Source organism: Pygocentrus nattereri, chromosome 9 (assembly GCF_015220715.1).
Source record: "Pygocentrus nattereri isolate fPygNat1 chromosome 9, fPygNat1.pri, whole genome shotgun sequence".
In the NCBI taxonomy this organism is placed as follows: domain Eukaryota; kingdom Metazoa; phylum Chordata; class Actinopteri; order Characiformes; family Serrasalmidae; genus Pygocentrus; species Pygocentrus nattereri.
The window spans coordinates 5,701,447-5,719,242 of record NC_051219.1 but is presented as its reverse complement, the minus strand read 5'-3'; the positions used below and the strand labels follow the sequence as shown (position 1 = coordinate 5,719,242).

Here is a 17,796-nt window from a genome sequence, read left to right as displayed (position 1 = left end):
CAGCTTAGTTTGCACTGCATCACCATCATCGCTGTGGGTGTGTACGCACCTCTGTGTGTGTGTGTGTGTGTGTTCACATGTTACCTGTTGCTTTTTGACAGAGAAGCAGGAAAACACAGTGTGTGTGTTTGTGTTGCACAAAAACACATCAAATCTGTCGTGCTCTGCTGAGTGGTCAGTCAAGAGGGCAGTAAAAGCTCTCTCACACAGCAGGGTGTAGCACTGGCCTGGCTTTGCCTGATTTTACCATGACCTTGTAGATAAATCCAGTCCCAAAATAATATATTCGCTCCCTCCCCACTCGGCCAAATAAGAATATAATCCTTAAAACGATGTTGCTTTTCCGGGTGTAGTGCCTGTCCAGTGCATTCAACGGTCAAATATTAACAACACAACAAAACACGCAACTGAGCCATGAAACTCAGGTGACTAGCAATTAATAGAAGCTGATACCTCACCAATAAGAACTGTTTCTGCCTGACATCCCTGCTGAAAAAACACAGATTCCATGCTGGTCTAAGCTGGTTTGGCTGGTGTTAGTCGATTACCCGGCATGGTCATTCTGGATGACCAGCAGACCAACATTTATGAAACAATATATCGCTGTTGTCGGATCAAAACCTCATATTTCAAAAATCCAACTTTACAGGAGAAGGAAAAAAACGTACCTTACTTTTAATGTAAGTCAATGGAACCAGACGTCTTTCCAAGTAATTCTGGGTTATTTCTGTTGGTCCATTCATCATGAAATTTACATAAAATATATAGGACCGCAGCTACTTTCAAATTATGTCAAAAACTGAAAAATGACCAAAATGGGGGTGCGAGGTTTTGTTCTGAGAGCAAAGATATGCTGGTTTTTCTTGGCGATCCGCACAATAATGCCCATTGCTGCTGACCACCATACTGCATCCAAGACACGATATCTGTGGATCTTTGCTTGTCTATGCCATTTTTTCTAATAGACTTAGACATAGTAATAATCCTACGATCAATAAAATGGAGCTATCTGCTCATACTAACATCGACAAACTTAGTGAGAATAACTCTGAAACTATTTAGCAGGAAAAAAAAAACGGCTAGCCAAGACATGTTCTGTCTCAGAAATGTGCTTCTTTTATTTTGCGCTGGAACTACTAGCCTAATGTAGCTAACAAGTAATGCTACCAATTAGCGTCATGCTAACTGCATGCCTGAATCATTACTTGCCTGAAAAACCACCTCGAGTTGCTAACAAATCTCAAACAGGCTTGCTGATGTGGCTTAAGATGCACTTGTAGGGGCTACTACTCGCGACTGGAGCGAATCCGCAACGGACAGGCGTTAAGTCACTCAACGGGGTCTAGCCCTTTAAGAGACTCGAGGGGGGGGTACTAGTTGGTAGTAGTTCAGTTGTTGTTTTGGAAGCGAGTTAAGTTTCGTTTTTGTCTCGTGAAATAAAAGTTTTCCCTCCGCGGGATTCTCCACTAACTTGAGCCTCCTTACTTCACGACCGCTTCACACTGATATCTACGGAAATGGACGTAAGAGCAGACCAAATCCAAGCTTCATGCTAGCTGCTAATGCTAAAATCTGCCAATTTTCCCTTTTTCCCCCAAATCGAGTTCATCAGCCACGATAGGTTTCATGTTTTTGTTCCGCGCCGGAGGCTAGCGTAGCTAACACATATAGCCAGCATGCAAGCTGAACGCGTACATCGTCACACATTTTCCTCAAAACGTCGTCTGAAGTGGACTTGCTTGTGGCGTTCCTGACACTGTATGACACACTGTTGTCGATAAACACGGACAAACGGATGTCACAGCGGTAAGTTAGCAGCTAAGTTAATTAAGTGATACTTATTAGTCCCACAATCGGGGAAATTTCACCTCTGCATTCAATCCATCCATGAAGTGAAACTTAGGTGTCTTGCTCAAGGACACCTCAGTCATGGACTGTCAGCTCTGGGGATCGAACCGGCGTTGGTTCCCTGACTTCCAGCCCACGACTGCAGCTAGCTTCACACCTGGGTTTGGTCTGTACTGCTGGCCATTTCATAGATTTTGTACAAGGTTAAACACAGACACTACACACAATGCTAACTGCCAAGGCATAAGCTTCTATTAGTTTCAGCCACATTAGCTCCAAAGAGGCAAACCTCAGACATCTCAGTTAATCGGCTAATTCAACACGAGAGGGAAATGACTTGTTCAGCACTCTCCTGGATAAAATCACATCGCCGCGAACAGAGCTCTTTCTGAGTGAAGAGCACTGTGGTGGAGCCACTTCAGCACTTGAGTTTGTAGAAACCTGCAGTTTACCGGTGAGAGTCCTTCACACCCTTCAGGGTCATTTGCTTGTCCTCCTGGTCCTTACCCAAGGAGCTGCTGCTTTTGAGTCTATAACTGGACCGAAGGCTGTTCTAAAGCCTGACCAATTCTTCAGGAGGAAGTCGTAAACAGGAATGAAGAAGCGCAGCCACTCTGAATGCTTTGCTTTTTTCTTTCATTTGCCATTTTTTAGCCTGGCTTTAATGATTTGACCATTAAATGAGAAATGCACCTCATGCTCCGCTGCTAGCCAGGGAACACAGCCAACAGTTTTTTAGCATATTGGACATCGGAAAGGGAAAGTCCACTTTCCCGTATGGTACCAGTTCCACAACTGCAAGTTTCATTCGCCAGTTTTTTAGATGACATTGTAACCAGCACCAGTTTCGACATGCCCTTGTCCACTTCCCCTCTGCAGGAGCAATTCTACTACTTAATTAACTCAAGTGAAGTTGGTAAAACATTCTATGAATGTCACATTTGTAAGCATCTGTAAACACATTCATAACATGTTATAATGCATTCATAAGGCCTTGTAAATATGGCTATAAATATTTATAAAAATGAATTGTACCGAATTACACTTTATAGCCATGTTTATTATACATTATGAGTTGTTATGAGTGTTAATAACATGTTTTAGTGTCAGTGCCAAAGAAGTCAGTCAGAGCTTGGATAGTGTAAAGACAAATACACAAAGTTTATTTACACCCTGAGATTTCCAGTGTTTATTTCTCAGGGCTGGAGAAATTAGAGCTGCGTCTTCAGGGCTTCAGTCCTGAATATTCAGGTGCTCCAAACAGGCCGTCCGGCCTAGAATCACTGCTACAGTGAGCTTTTCTTACCCAGCGTCCCACTTTAAATGCTACACTACATTACATCACAGCAAACCGAGTACCCATCAGCCCCTCCCCTGAACCCCCTCTGACATCACACTGAGCGTGATGTCACTTTGGAGTGAAGGCAGTGGAGAGGGAGGGGCGAGATAGTCAAGCTGTCATTGTAATTTGTTCCCTCACTGGTTCTAATGTCAAGCACTAGAACCCTTCACTCTGTAACACTACACTACAGTACAGTACAGTAGTGCTGATTTCTGCTGGCGTTCTATTGGATATGCAGTGTTAAGTCAGTGTCAGGCTAACGGTGGTGCACATTAACAGTGGTGAACATTGACTTTCCCTCATTGGGTGAAACTCTGATGTTGCTCTAGTTTAAACTCTGACATTTGAAGCCTGTAATGAGCTTTATTGTGTTTTAGTGTTTCAGTAAATTCAACCAACTTGAAGCCTCAGTCTAAATCCTGGAGGAGGCTTTAGTCCAGTACGCTTCACTTTACTTAGAGCGGACAAATACGACTTATGAGCTCTTATAATTGGTTATGAACAGTGCTTATAATGCATTACATTAAATATTCCTAATGCATTATAAGCATGGCTATATTTTATAACTATTTATAGCCATATTTATGATGCCTTATGAATACATAATAACATGTAATGAATGTGTTTATAGATGCTTACAAACATGACATAGAAAGTGTTACAGTGACGTTTAACAGATGGGCCCTCAGAGGCGCGAGGAAGCAAGTGAACACAAGTGTCGACAGAACTAAAGCAGTCAAATATTTTGAATTGCTTAATATTTCAGAATCATGATTGTAATGCAAATGAATTCATCTGTTATTCATAACAGCTGGCAAGTTAGCAGGCTAAAGGCTACATGACAAATGACAGAAAGAAAAGCTGAATTCTGTTTCTCAGCGTTCCTAAGCAACCATATTCCCTGGACACTTGAGCACGGGATGTGAGTTAAAGGGAACTGCAGTTGGCAAACACCATCATTCGGTACGTCCTTCAGCAACATAATCCACACGTATCTTTAGGAGACATTCAACTTTCATGCTACTACCAGCAAACTGAAAAGCTGCTGTTCAGGGTACCCAGTGCAGTTTGAAGCTTCCTTCCAAAGGAACTTTTTCCCTTCTTATAGTTGGAATCACCAGATAAACTGTCTAAATACCCTACGCAGTCCAATTTGCAGGGAACTATTTGGGCAACGCCTAAAGTCAATACATCATTATTTACAAATAATATTAAAGTTCTCAAAAAAATGCATTGCAAAGTTTGCATTGTTGTTAAGTGACCCTTATTGGTCCCACAGTGGGGAAATTTCACCTCCGCATTTTAAACAATCCATGCAGTGAAACTCCACATACACACTAGTGAATATACACACCTGGGCCAGTGAGCACACTGGCCTGGAACAGTGGGCAGCCCTATCCACAGCACCCAGGGAGCAGTTGGCAGGGCACTTCAGTCGCATACTGTCGGCTCAGGGGACCGAATCGGCGACCTTCCAGTCACAAGGCTAATTCCCTAATCTAGTTGGAAGTGAATGCATTCTCACAAGCTTTTAGCCTCAGCCCAGGTTCAGTTCACTTCCAAGTGGTGAGTGGTCATTTCAAAACTTCACAACTTCATTTTTCAGTTTTTTACGTAATTCCAAGAACCTGTTGCCTCTTCACGTTCACTCGACATAACATGACAAACACAAACTTTTTGTTGTTGATGGCGTCTTGGGTGCGCAGAAAAAGCCAAAATACTGAAATCATCAATCATTATCCATTTAAAAAGACTTAATGAATAGTGTCATTTGTGTTATTCATGTTTATAAGACACCAAAGATTTAATTAAGATGTTATAAGTGTTTATCAGAGACTTATGAAGCATTATTAGAGCTTACAAGTATGCTTATCATAGCATTATCACCAAGGTATAAAGAAATCAAAGTGTATTTATAATGTATTATGAATGTGGCCTTCATTATTGGCATTAATAAGTGCTGTTAAGTCATTCCTGGTGTTAGGAAGGGTCTCCTAGAACAGTGCTCTCCCTCAGAAAGTTAACCCTTTCACCTGGTGACCACATGGATGGTCTTTGTCCAGAATATTCTGTCGTGCTTTTGGGTCTTCTGGCTTTGGGATGGATGGTTTATGATTCCTCTAAATGTATCCATCCATCTTGTAGCTGGTCATCTTACTCTTTTACCTTCAACTCTTCCATGCCATAATGGACCATTCCATAATGGTCTTTTCCAATGAATCAGTTCTTCTCAGAATGCGTCCAAAATAAGAGTCTCGGTTTGGTGATCTGGGCTTCGGCTGAGAGACGAGGCTCTAGAATCCATCAAAGGACCTGTTTCCTTTGCCATCAGAGGACTTCACCAATACCAATGTTCAAAGGCATCTAGATTTGTCTTGTCTTCCATGTTTATGGTCCAGCTTTCACATCCAGTAGCCTTTAAAGAATGTTTTAAAACTACTTGAGATGAGGCACCAAACCCTCTTAGTTTACCATGAATCTGGAACACCTATCAGGTACTGAATAAAAGCCTGTGCTTGTATGAGTGATGTTTCTATTTGGTTCTCACTCACATTCACACTTCTAGTGTGTTTGTCTATAGGATTCAAACCCAACCAGGCTACAAAACCTTCAGCAATCAGCATGTATAGACCTCCAGGTATGCCGCCACCTAGTGGAACAAATGTGATAATTAACGCTCTAATTCTCTCCTGGCTGAAGAGAAGAGCTGTCAATCAAACACCATTGTTTCTGTTCATGCTGATAATGGGATGATTAACTCCAGGAAAAGAAAAGACCACTCAGGTGTTCCGGTGAAGTCTGGAACATGGCGTACTTACGCACTCTTCTTCCAGCAGTTGATTTCACCCCCCCCGCCTTCCAGCAGTTGATTTCACACCCCCCCCCCATTTCTTTCCTGTATTCACTGCCATCATTAGAATGATGGACAGTGGCCAAACTTTCTTTTAATTAAGACCGAGGTTTTCAGTGACCTCGTCAAGTGACCTCATCCAATTCACAAAAATAGGCAACATTAAAGCACAATGCTTGCGTTGCTCATGTTCCGGTTTTCTGTGTCAGCTGAAGGCAATTTTGATAGATTACATGGATTTTTCCATTGACTTCGGGGTCTGTTCAGTAAGTATATGTTTGAATAGCTGGTGAATGAACATCCTTGGTATTACCAAAGAATGACTGCCAATATTTTCTGAATGGGCACTGATAGAGGGCCATTGAGAACAGATGCATTAGTGTACAGCTGTGAATAGTGTGTCTTAGACTGCATGATTGGATTAGACAATAAGCTTTTAGAATGCAATAGCAGTAATTATTTAAAAGAGGCATACTGATTAAAGTGCTTTTGTTGTGAATATAAAGCACAGGATGTTTCTAAGTGTACTGACGGACTGTGGGTAAAGATAAATACATTTTGTTGGTTTAACCCAAAATACAGGTCCAAAAGTCTAAGACCTCTGAAAATGTTTCTATTTTGCATAGATGTCCATGCAAAAAAAGTACACTGCTCAAAAAAATAAAGGGAACACTTAAACAACACAATATAATCCAAGTAAATCAAACTTCTGTGAAATCAACTGGTGGAAATCATTGGCCATTAGCAAGACACAGTCAATAAAGGAGTGGTTCTGCAGGTGGGGACCACAGACCACTTCTCAGTACCTTTCTGCTTTCTGGCTGATGTTTTCGTCATTTTTGAATGTTGTGGCCGTAGGAGGCCGTAGGAGGGCAACAACCCAGCAGCAGGACTGTTACCTCCGCCTTTGTGCAAGGAGGAACAGGAGGAGCTGCCAGAGCCCTGCAGAATGACCTCCAGCAGGCCACAAATGTGCATGTGTCTGCACAAACGGTTAGAAACCGACTCCATGAGGATGGTATGAGGGCCCGACGTCCACAGATGGGGGTTGTGCTCACAGCCCAACACCGTGCAGGACGCTTGGCATTTGCCAGAGAACACCAGGATTGGCAAATTCGCCACTGGCGCACTGTGATCTTCACAGATGAAAGCAGGTTCACACTGAGCACATGTGATAGACGTGACAGAGTCTGGAGACGACGTGAGAGCCACAACATCCTGCCTGCAACATCCTTCAGCATGACTGGTTTGGCAGTGGGTCAGTAATGGTGTGGGGTGGCAGTTCTTTGGAGGGCCGCACAGCCCTCCATGTGCTCGCCAGAGGTAGCCTGAATCCAATTGAGCACATCTGGGACATCATGTCTCGCTCCATCCACCAATGCCACGTTGCACCACAGACTGTCCAGGAGTTGGCGGATGCTTTAGTCCAGGTCTGGGAGGAGATCCCTCAGGAGACCATCCGCCACCTCATCAGGAGCTGCCCAGGCGTTGTAGGGAGGTCATACAGGCACGTGGAGGCCACACACAATATTGAGCCTCATTTTGACTTGTTTTAAGGACATTACATCAAAGTTGGATCAGCCTGTCGTGTGTTTTTCCACTTTAATTTTGTGTGTGACTCCAAATCCAGGCCTCCATTGGTTAATAACTTTGATTTCCATTGATTTTTGTGAGATTTTGTTGTCAGCACATTCAACTTTGTACAGAACAAAGTATTCAATGAGAATATTTCATTCATTCAGATCTAGGATGAGTTATTTGAGTGTTCATTCATGCAGAGAATAGAATGATTAACTCCAGGACAAGAAAAGACCACTCAGGTGTTCCGGTGAAGTCTGGAACATGGCGTACTTACGCTCTCTTCTTCTAGGATGTGTTATTTGAGTGTTCCCTTTATTTTTTTGAGCAGTGTACATGATAAAAAACCTTATTTTTTTCTTGCAGCAGAATGTCAACATTACATTACAGGATAATGACTTATTGTCTCAGAATATTGGTTTAGTTTGAGAAAATAATTACATATTTTCCCACAATATTGGCTAGGCTGACATAATGTATTGGTTTTTTTTTACCTACTATGTCAAAATAATGATTTTCCTTTTTACAATATAGACTTAATATGTCAAAACAATGACTGACTCTTATGAATATGATATGAATGATTTCCCAAAATAACAATTTATCTAGTGTATTTAATATTTAGTACGCAATAATACTTGATTTAGTGTGAAACAGTGATTTGCTATGTCATAAAAACAACTCTCATTATAGTGAGACAAGTCATTTACTGGTGTTTTTGTTTTACTTGTTATCTCACTTATCCTCCTTAAATAATGACTTACTTTCTTGAATTGCAATAGCACATTATTTAAACAAAGTATCTTAAGATTCTGAGGAAACTTGAAAACATTGCTGCCAAAAACAGAAAAGAAAAAAAACAAACTTGTCCATAACCTTGCATTCATTTCTACGTTAACATTGGTTGAAGCTACAAATTGTATTATCAACTAAATTTGAGTGAAAAGTGAAATCTTGGATATGTTAAGATGAATTTTAGAATTTTGGGATGCTATAAGTTTCTGCAATAGTCTCTGATGAGCAGATCAAATCCACTCAAGTGGTCACAAATCTGATCTTATACAAAGATGATAACGTCGTCAACGTCTCAAATGTGCTTGTTTAAATAGTGGCAGCCAGATCTGGAAAATTGTCTTACTTTTCTTTTTGAGATGTAAAGAAAACTCTGAGGTTGTAAAAGTGGTCTCAAACCTTTGAACTGTATGTGTTTGAGGCTGTACTGAGCAGTTTAACTGATGTATAAGTGGAAAACATTTAGTAGAATAGCAAGTGAGACAAACACCAGCAGTGTTCTTCACAAAGCCAAATTGCACAGATAAGTCAGATCATTCTGACCTGTTCTGAAGGGCAGATTCTCTGAAGGCTGTTTACTGGAAACTCATTTCGTGGTACAGTCTAAATGCACTCTCTGCTTAATGAGGATGCAGGTTACAAGAACACCTGCCATTTTTCTTCAAACGTTGTACTGTAAGCTTAAACTTTAAGCTTGATCTAACCCTCAATATAGTTTCATAAGGGAGCATCACTTTTAACCCGACAACTTTTTGCACCATTATAACTTGTGCTGCAGGTCTAACCTGCTACAAGACAGGTCCAATTTTTGATTAGAAACAGCTTTTGAGCCAAAAAGGCAGAGCTTGTGACCAGTCAAGACCAGCCCTCTGACAAAGTTGGACACTAGGATTAATTATAGCCTGAGCATGTAAACCTGAGTTGCTAAAAAAGTTGTTATCCGTCATCATAAAAGGAGTTGCATTTGTTAGGCTCTACGAAGCTGACACTTAGCAAGCCTGTCATCTCAGACACTTAAGATTCAACTTGGACTCAGAAAACCTTGGAGACTCATAGACTCGCACCCCAGGGACTCAGCTGGGACCTTAACCCCAGTGATTCGACCCAGACTTGCACCCTGTGGACTGGAGACTCAACTTGGACTTGCACCTCAGAGATTCAAGGCTCTACTCACACTTAAACCCTGGAGACTCGAGACTTGACTGGGACTTGTACCATAGAAACTTGAATTGGACTTGTGACCAGTCATGACTAGCCCTCTGACAAAGTTGGACATGATGATTAATCATAGCCTGAGCCTCTAAACCTGAGTTGCTAAAAAAGTTATCTGCCACCATAAAATGAGTTAGGCACGGCTGCATTTGCTGGGTTTTGTGAAGCCCTTTTAAGTTTAGTATGCTTCTTAAGACAGATGTTTAGCTTGATTTTGGCACTGAGGATCACCTGTTTAGGTCAGTTCCATTCAATCTGTACAACTGTTACAGTGCAGCTTTACCGAAACTCAGCTCATAACCCAAAAATCCAAAGCAAGGACTAACACTGGGACAAAAGCATCACCAGAACCAACATAAATCCAATGTGGACTTGAATCCCAGAGACTGGAGACTTGAGTTGGACTCACACTACAGAGACGTGACTTTCACTCACCCCTCAGGGACTTAAGACTCAAATCAAACTCACACCCCAGAGACGTAAGACACAAATTAAACTCACACCTCAGAGACTTAAGACTCAAATTAAACTCACAACTGAGAGATTTAAGGCTAAAGTCAAATTCACGCCCCAGGGACTTAAGACTCCAATTAAACTCACACCCCAGAGACTTAAGACTCAAATCAAACTCACAACTGAGAGATTTAAGGCTAAAGTCAAATTCATGCCAAGGGACTTAAGACTCAAATTAAACTCACAACCCAGAGACTTAAGACTAAAGTCCCAGAGACTTAAGACTCAAATTAAGCTCAAACCCCAGAGACTTAAGACTCAAATTAAACTCACAACCCAGAGACTTAAGACTCAAATTAAACTCACAACCCAGAGAATTAAGACTAAAACCAAACTCACACCCCAGGGACTAGAGAGCCTATCCCTATGCTGGAGCCTATCCCAGCAGTCATCGGGAGGAAGGCGGGATACACCCTGGACAGGTCGCCAGTCCATCACAGGGCAGACAGACACAGTCAGGCACTCACACCCAGGGGCAGTTTAGCACGTCCAGTCGACCTGACTGCATGTCTTTGGACTGTGGGAGGAAACCGGAGAACCCGGAGGAAACCCACACAGACACGGGGAGAACATGCAAACTCCACACAGAGAGGACCCCGGTCCCCCGGCCGGGAAATTGAACCCAGACCCCCCTCGCTGTGAGGCGACAGTGCTACCCACCACGCCACCGTGCCTCCCTAGGCCTTACAGTAAAATGTAATAATTTAATAATATGTAATAATGTAATAATAATTGAATTAGAATAGATTATAATATCAGCTCAATATGGGGAGATTTCAGTACTGCTCCATTACGAGGAAACAGCCATGCTTGTGGGGCCCACCAAGGTTTAGGTTGGTGGACATGGGCACATTTAACAGTGTTTATTTTATGTACACTTTCATTCAGAATTTATTATTGTGTGGTGTAACGTTCCCTAAGGCTTTCAAAGGCGCCTTCTGCAAATGAACCACACTTATCAAGGACTACTACCTCTGAGAATCTTCAGGGTGAAGGCTTTCTGCACTTCAGGTAAACAAGTTAACAAACCTGTCATCTTAGAGCTTATTTCTGTTCACAGCACTAACATCAGAAGCACTTCAAGGCAAGTATTGCCTTACAGACAGAAATAAACAGCAACGCTGCAAAACCCTCTGGCAAACAAAGATGTGGCGCTTACCTTTTTGCTAATAGATTTTCTTCAAAGCTGTGAGTGCCACTAAAGGCTGCACTGCTGTATTGCACCTGGCCAAGTAAGTTTGCTCTACTGGCTCTCTCTTTCTCTACTACCTCGCTTTATTGATTACTTCCTCTGTAAGGTCCTTCATTTTACTGCACAAAGCCAGTAATAATGGACTACTCACTATTCTTCTAATGTTCTCTTCACCACTCCACTCTACGTTGTACTGTATTCAACCTTTTTGCAGGCTTTCTATCTCTGGTCTTTAAAAATCCCAGTAAATACGTTCAAAATGAGAGTGTAAATAAAATAAACTCTGTCCAGTGTGCCTCCTGTCCACCAACCCAAACCTGGGAGGACCCCTCAGGCATGGCTGTCCTTATATAATGCAGCAGCACTGGATATTTCTTGAAAATGTTGATATTAAGTCAAGTGTAAAACATATTCTGCAATATTTCATGTCAGCAGACTTATAACACCACTGACTGAACCACTGCTGACATAATGTTGTCCCTTTGTTTAAAATGATTTCATGAAGCTGCCAGTTTTTCACAGGAATATAAAACTAACCATGGACGTCCCAGAGTTAGTCTTTCTTCCTTCTGGATATCAATATAAGATGGAATTTGCTGTTTTTGTAAATATTTTTTAATCGCAATTTCTATTTCCAAGCATTGCTCTCATTCTGAGCTCCTTTTCAAACTGTGTGATGTTGTTGGCCAGAGCTGAAGTAACTGGGTGACCCCAGAGCTGGATGGCCCTTTATAGGATATTGCTACCATTACAGCTGGTGGATATGATGCAGGTAGACATATCTCCTATGAGCCTAAAAGTCATTTGTGTGCTAAAAAATGTTTTCATGCAGTTGTACCGACCCATTGACCCAACATCAAATACTAGGCGTCTTTTAAGTGATGCCATGGAACAGTGTTTCCCAGTCCTGGTCCTACAGGCCCACTGCTCTACACATTCTCCCTGCTCCCAGCACATCTGTTCCAACTAATCAGCTCCTTGCCAACCACTTACTGACTTGAAGTGGGTGTTAAAGAAGAGAATAGCACTAAACCATGCAGGGTAGGACCAGAGTTGAGAGCAATAGAAGAAACTCCTTTGATTTTCTAAAGAACCTTTTGCTGGAACCACATGGAACCTGGTCTGCAGCAAAATCCACTCTAAGCAGGGGACACCTCCTCTAAATCCTGCCTGTTTTACTGTCCAGAGAACCATCGAGAACACAAGCAAAACAAGCTAGCCACCCTGACAGAACTGCGTTTCCTTTGCAAGAGGTAATACTAATTTAACATATCACTGTTGTTGGGAGAAAACAAACTTGTATGTCAATTTTTGTCGTTTTTCAGTTTTTTGACATAGTGTTCAAATGCCTGTTGTCCTTTATATTGTCTGTAAATTTCATGATGAATGGACCAAAAGAAACGACCCAAAATGACTTGGGAAAAACTCTAGTTCCATTGGCTTACATTAAAAGTAAAGTAGGTTTTTTCCTTCTCCTGTAAAGTTACTATTTTGGAGATGTTGTTTTCTTCTGAAAGCAGCGATATGTGTTGTGATCTCCATCATTGTGTCACACATCAACATGTTTAATTGGAGGTTTTTGAGGGAATTTTTCACTTGTATTCCACTGACCGGCTTGCTGTACCCAATGATTCCCGATGATGATGGTGAGCACCATCATCCCCTGCTTTGAGCTCCACCTTCACAATTGGTTTAAAAAAATCACATTCAGTTTAGTTTCAGGTCCCACCCTAATAAATCACTGCTCCTCACACATTTAGGCCAATATGGTTGTCCCTAGACGTTCACGTCTGGCCCCGTGAGACTAACCCAAGCTGAGAGCTGCTTAGGAACCCCGAAATTTAAGAGTGTATTTCCATTGGTTCATAAAATCTTATCCCAAATTATCTTTATACAAGAATCTTGACCTAGTGGTGGCAACTGACAGCATCTAACACAATCTTTTGGAGAATTGATAGGTTCTGTTTGAAGTGAGAGTGATTTACTGGGATTTTGAGCAAATATTAATGCAAAAATAATTATAGTTGCTTATGTAATCGCAAACCTTAACATTAGCTTTTCATACAAATACAAGTTCATACAAGTTTCCAGATTTGCAATGTCGCGGCACTTAAACCCGTCCATAAAATGGAGCAGCAGTGTGAACATAAGGCCTAATTCCCTTGGGTTGCTTCATGTTTTTTTTATTTTTGCTTCTGTGATTAATCTGTCCTAAACTGGTTGGCCAAGGTTTTCTGGGGCTTGTTACAACTCCTGTGACTTTTTTTCTCAAAGTAATGAAAGGTCCCTGTATCCATGGCAATGCATGTTCTTTGTAAGCCTGTTACGACGTCAGGCCTGACCTGTGGGACCCTTGCATGTGATTTTGGCCTTGTACATGTTTCTTTATGGAAGGCATTCATTTGCAGTAATGACGTTTACCATGCAACTAGGAGATACAGATGTATGTTAAGACGTTCCATAAATAGGATAAAGACTGGAAATCTGCACTTGCCAATTATCCACATGCCAATAGATGAACATATGATGTCTAGGAAAAAAGAAAAATCCTATACTTATCTAAAGTGTGTTGATTGGAACAAACACTGGAACATATGGCCACTGGCAGCATTTGCTCTGTATCATATCTGTGAAGATGAGGTGTTCGAGTATTTGCTCTCAAATTCCCAATTTAATATTGCAAACTAAATCTCCTATATGTTGCGGTCACTCATGATGCCCTGCCAGCTATTAAATATCTTTAAAAAAATGGACTCCAAATTTAGGAGCCTGTTTCAATCTCGTTGAAATGACAGACAGCGTCTCCCGTGGGCTTTAACCTGCACTGAGGCTAAGCAGCTCTCTTGCTTAATATACAATTACTAAGAGCATTTGTATGATTGGACCATAATCCCTGAGCGCCACTGCAAATGGCATGTGGTGCTTTTATTTTTAGACAAATTCCAAAAGAATAAGGTTTTGGTCAGCGTCAGTTTAACAGTTGGACAAAAGAAACAGCACAGTTTGTCCATGGCGCTGGTTCAAAGGGTCCACATGGACAGAATTAGCCTCTTTCCAGACATTCTTCACTTCAAACGCCCAGCTTCCTTTTTCAAATCGCAAGGTTTCGCAAATAGGTAAAATTAGAAAGCTTCAATTAAAAGAGCCGATATGCTTTTAGGAGCCAATATTCCGACTCAGATTATCTTTACACAAGCGGCTGCTCTTGTGCGAATACTCTACGCTTCCATTTGGAGTTGACCTTGAGTGTAAATAGTATGTGGATTTAATTTAAATCCCCGGGCAGATTTAATGCAGTCCAATAAAAAAATGCTACCAAGATTTTATTCCAACTAATTTTAGACTATTCCAGTTGATCTGTTTATTATGAAACAATATTTATCAGTATTATTGGAATAGTAAGATTGAAAAAAAATATGGATAGATGATATGACAATATAAACCATATATCACAAACATCAGCAGTGTTTTTAGAGAGCAATAGCAGAATTCGGATCATAATTAAGGCATACATAGGTACAGTGTAGGGGGAATGATGACTAGATGTGAGGGGTTAGAATAGTGGTTGGGGGATCCGTTAGGAGATCGAATTTAGAGGACAAGGAGCAGGAAAGTTGTGAGGTAAGAAAGCAGCAGTTGAAGCACATTGGCTGCCTGTGGCAGCAGTTGTAGCAAGTAGGTCAATAACCAAACTGTTCTGGCAGCTGAGGATGTTGAATTGAGCTGTGTTTGATAATGGGATGAGGAGACATAGTGAGTAGGGCAGTGCTCAGCATGGGAACTATATTTTTGGTTTGGGAATGAGGTGAACAAAAATACTGGGGGTTGTGATTTGGGTTGAGTCGAGTATGTCGGATAAGACTGCGTGTGGATAGGGAAATGGACTGGGTCGAATATGTTAGGTAAGATTGAATGGGGATGGTGAATTGGGTTGAGTTGAGTATATTGGGTAAGTCTAAGTTGGGATAATGAACTGGGTTGAGTTGAGTATATTGGGTAAGTCTAATTTGGGATAATGAACTGGGTTGGGTTGAGTATATTGGGTAAGTCTAATTTGGGATAATGAACTGGGTTGGGTTGAGTGTGTTGGGTAAGTCTAAGTTGGGATAGTGAATTGGGTTGGGTTGAGTATGCTGGCCATGGCTGAGTGAGGAATATGAATCGGGTTGAGATAGATAATTTAGGTACGAGCAAGTGGGGGTTGTTGGTTGGGTTGAGTATATTGAGTAAGACTGTGTGGAGAGGGTGAATTGGGTTGAGTCAAACATGATGGGTAAAACTGAATGGGGATTGTGAATTGGCTTGGGCTGAGTATATTGGGCAAGACCAAGTAAGGATTGTGAGTTGAGTTGGGTTGAGTATGTTGGGTAAGACTGAGTGGGAATCATGAGATGAGCTATGTTGAGTATGTGAGTGTGTTGAGTAAGACTGAGTGGGGATTGTAAATTGGGTTCAGTTGAGTATGTTGGGCAAACCGAGTGGGGATTATGAGCTGAGTTGGGCTGAGTATGTTGGGGAAGGTTGTGTGAGGATGGTGATTTGGGTTGAATGGAGCATGGTGGGTAAAACTGAGTGGGATGGAGAGTAGGGATGTATTAGGAATGGTGTGTTGGGACAGGCTAAGAATGGTCAATGTGTTTAATAAAAAGAAAAAGGAATAAAACTATAGTGGGCATAGTAAACAGGGTTGTGATTTGGGTAGTGAGTAGGCCTGTGATGGATACAGTGAGTTGAGGATGATAATTTTGTTTGGGTTGTGAATGATGATCACAGCAGGATTGGAAATGGTTGAGGATAGATAAGGTGAACAAGGCCAGGTAAGGGATGGTAAGCCAAGCTTTATTGGGGCTAGGGAGTGTGAGTAGGCCTGGATTTAGTAATCATTAGCATGTGTGCAGCCAATCAATTGACAGCTCAAGTAAAAATCTGATTTGAAACTCCAGGACTGAGAACCGTATTCAAGATCCAGGGTAGAAGTTCTCTGGTGTTGGGTTTTGGATAGGGAGTAAGGTTTTAATGAGGTTTAGTTTAAGTCAGAGAGGGTGGGTAAGGTTGAATTAAGGTCAGTAGAGGTGGACTGGAGATGGTGAGTAGAGGTATGTTGGGGATGGTCAGAAGGATTGATTTGGAGATGGTTAGTGGAGGTGTGTTTGGGTTAGTAAGAAAGGTAGGTTTGGAGGTGGTGAAGGGGGCTATTTTGGGAGACTGCTATTTGTATGTTGAGTATGGTCAGAAGGGTTCATTTGGAGATGCTGGAGGGCTGTGCAGGGACTAGGATGGTTGTTTTAGGGCTGAGGTTACTTCACAGTAGCACTTACCTGCTCAGAAAGCTGCTTGGTGCGCAGAAAGAACCCCAGCAGACACCCGATGACGACAGCCAGCACTGAGAGTATCAGCAGACCGTTCTGTTTGCAAACCCCCTTCACCCGCACCCATACTGCATCCAATGCCACCGCCATGGCCACTCCTTGCCCTGCACCAGCCAGTCTAACAAATCCCCATCCAGCAGGACCCAGGCCCAGAGTCGCTTGCCCACCCGGACTCACACAGGAATAGAGGGTGGGGGACAGACACAAAAATCGGCAGGTTGAAAGGGTAAAGTTCACCAATCCAACACCGTCAGATGTTTTCTATCACCCTGCCTATTGGCACTTATGGGTTGTTGTCACTTTTCTCTTTGACTTCTCTTTCCCGCTCTCTCACCCTCCCTCTCTCGCCCACAACATTAGACTAAAGAGATCATCATTCTTTCCAGGCATCCTCCACAAGCCCCACCCACCAAGCATGGATATTTTCCACCCACTTCTCCGCCCTGGCCAGTAGAAGTACAGCTATGGCCGGTTCATTGCTTGTGATTGGCCATCTCAATCCTATTAGAACTGGCCAGTGTAAAGAAGCCTGGAGCCTGGATTATACAGCCAGCCACACTGGAGGAGGGGGAGTGTGGGAGAGATGACATACACAGAAATGCAGGAGATCAGAGAAAAAAAACTCAACGAGTGGGTGTGTGTGTGCGTGACAGAGTCGCGGCTTGACATACAATGGGATAAGAAAATCAAGCGGAAAGCAAGAAATGAGGTTGGCGGGCGATTTCTGAAAAAACGCGATTACACCTCGGATAGATCATTGGCTTTCGAGGCCAGGAGAAGAATGGATGGTGAACATCACTGAAATTAAGGATAAAACTGGTTGTCCTAATGTACCAGAAATAGACTTCAGATTCAAAGAATACAAAACCCATTCATTATAAAGGGTTTTATTAAGGTCGTTGTTCAATTCCATTGTAGACACTTCTAAATTACGTGTCTGATCCGTGAAAAAAGTAATTGCAAATAATTGCATTATTAGTTTTAACATAGCATCAATGATCAAGTCACCACTTACTGCTGGGGTTTACTCTTTTAGAGTGAATAAGACTTTAATAAGTCCCTAACACTTGCAGATAACATTGTAAATGACCAATTAAAG

At 42.0% G+C, this 17,796-nt stretch overlaps 1 protein-coding gene across 1 annotated transcript in view; it reads right to left on the bottom strand.

Annotated features, from left to right (window-relative positions):
* slc1a7b (solute carrier family 1 member 7b) overlaps positions 1-16,997 on the bottom strand; it is a 90,006-nt gene extending 73,009 nt beyond the window's left edge. Inside the window, exon 1 of the mRNA XM_017718725.2 lies at positions 16,647-16,997. Within this exon, the coding sequence (XP_017574214.1) occupies positions 16,647-16,787 (141 nt within the window). The 5' untranslated portion in view covers positions 16,788-16,997. The remainder of the gene's footprint in view (positions 1-16,646) is intronic.
* Between the last annotated feature and the right edge of the window lie 799 nt (positions 16,998-17,796).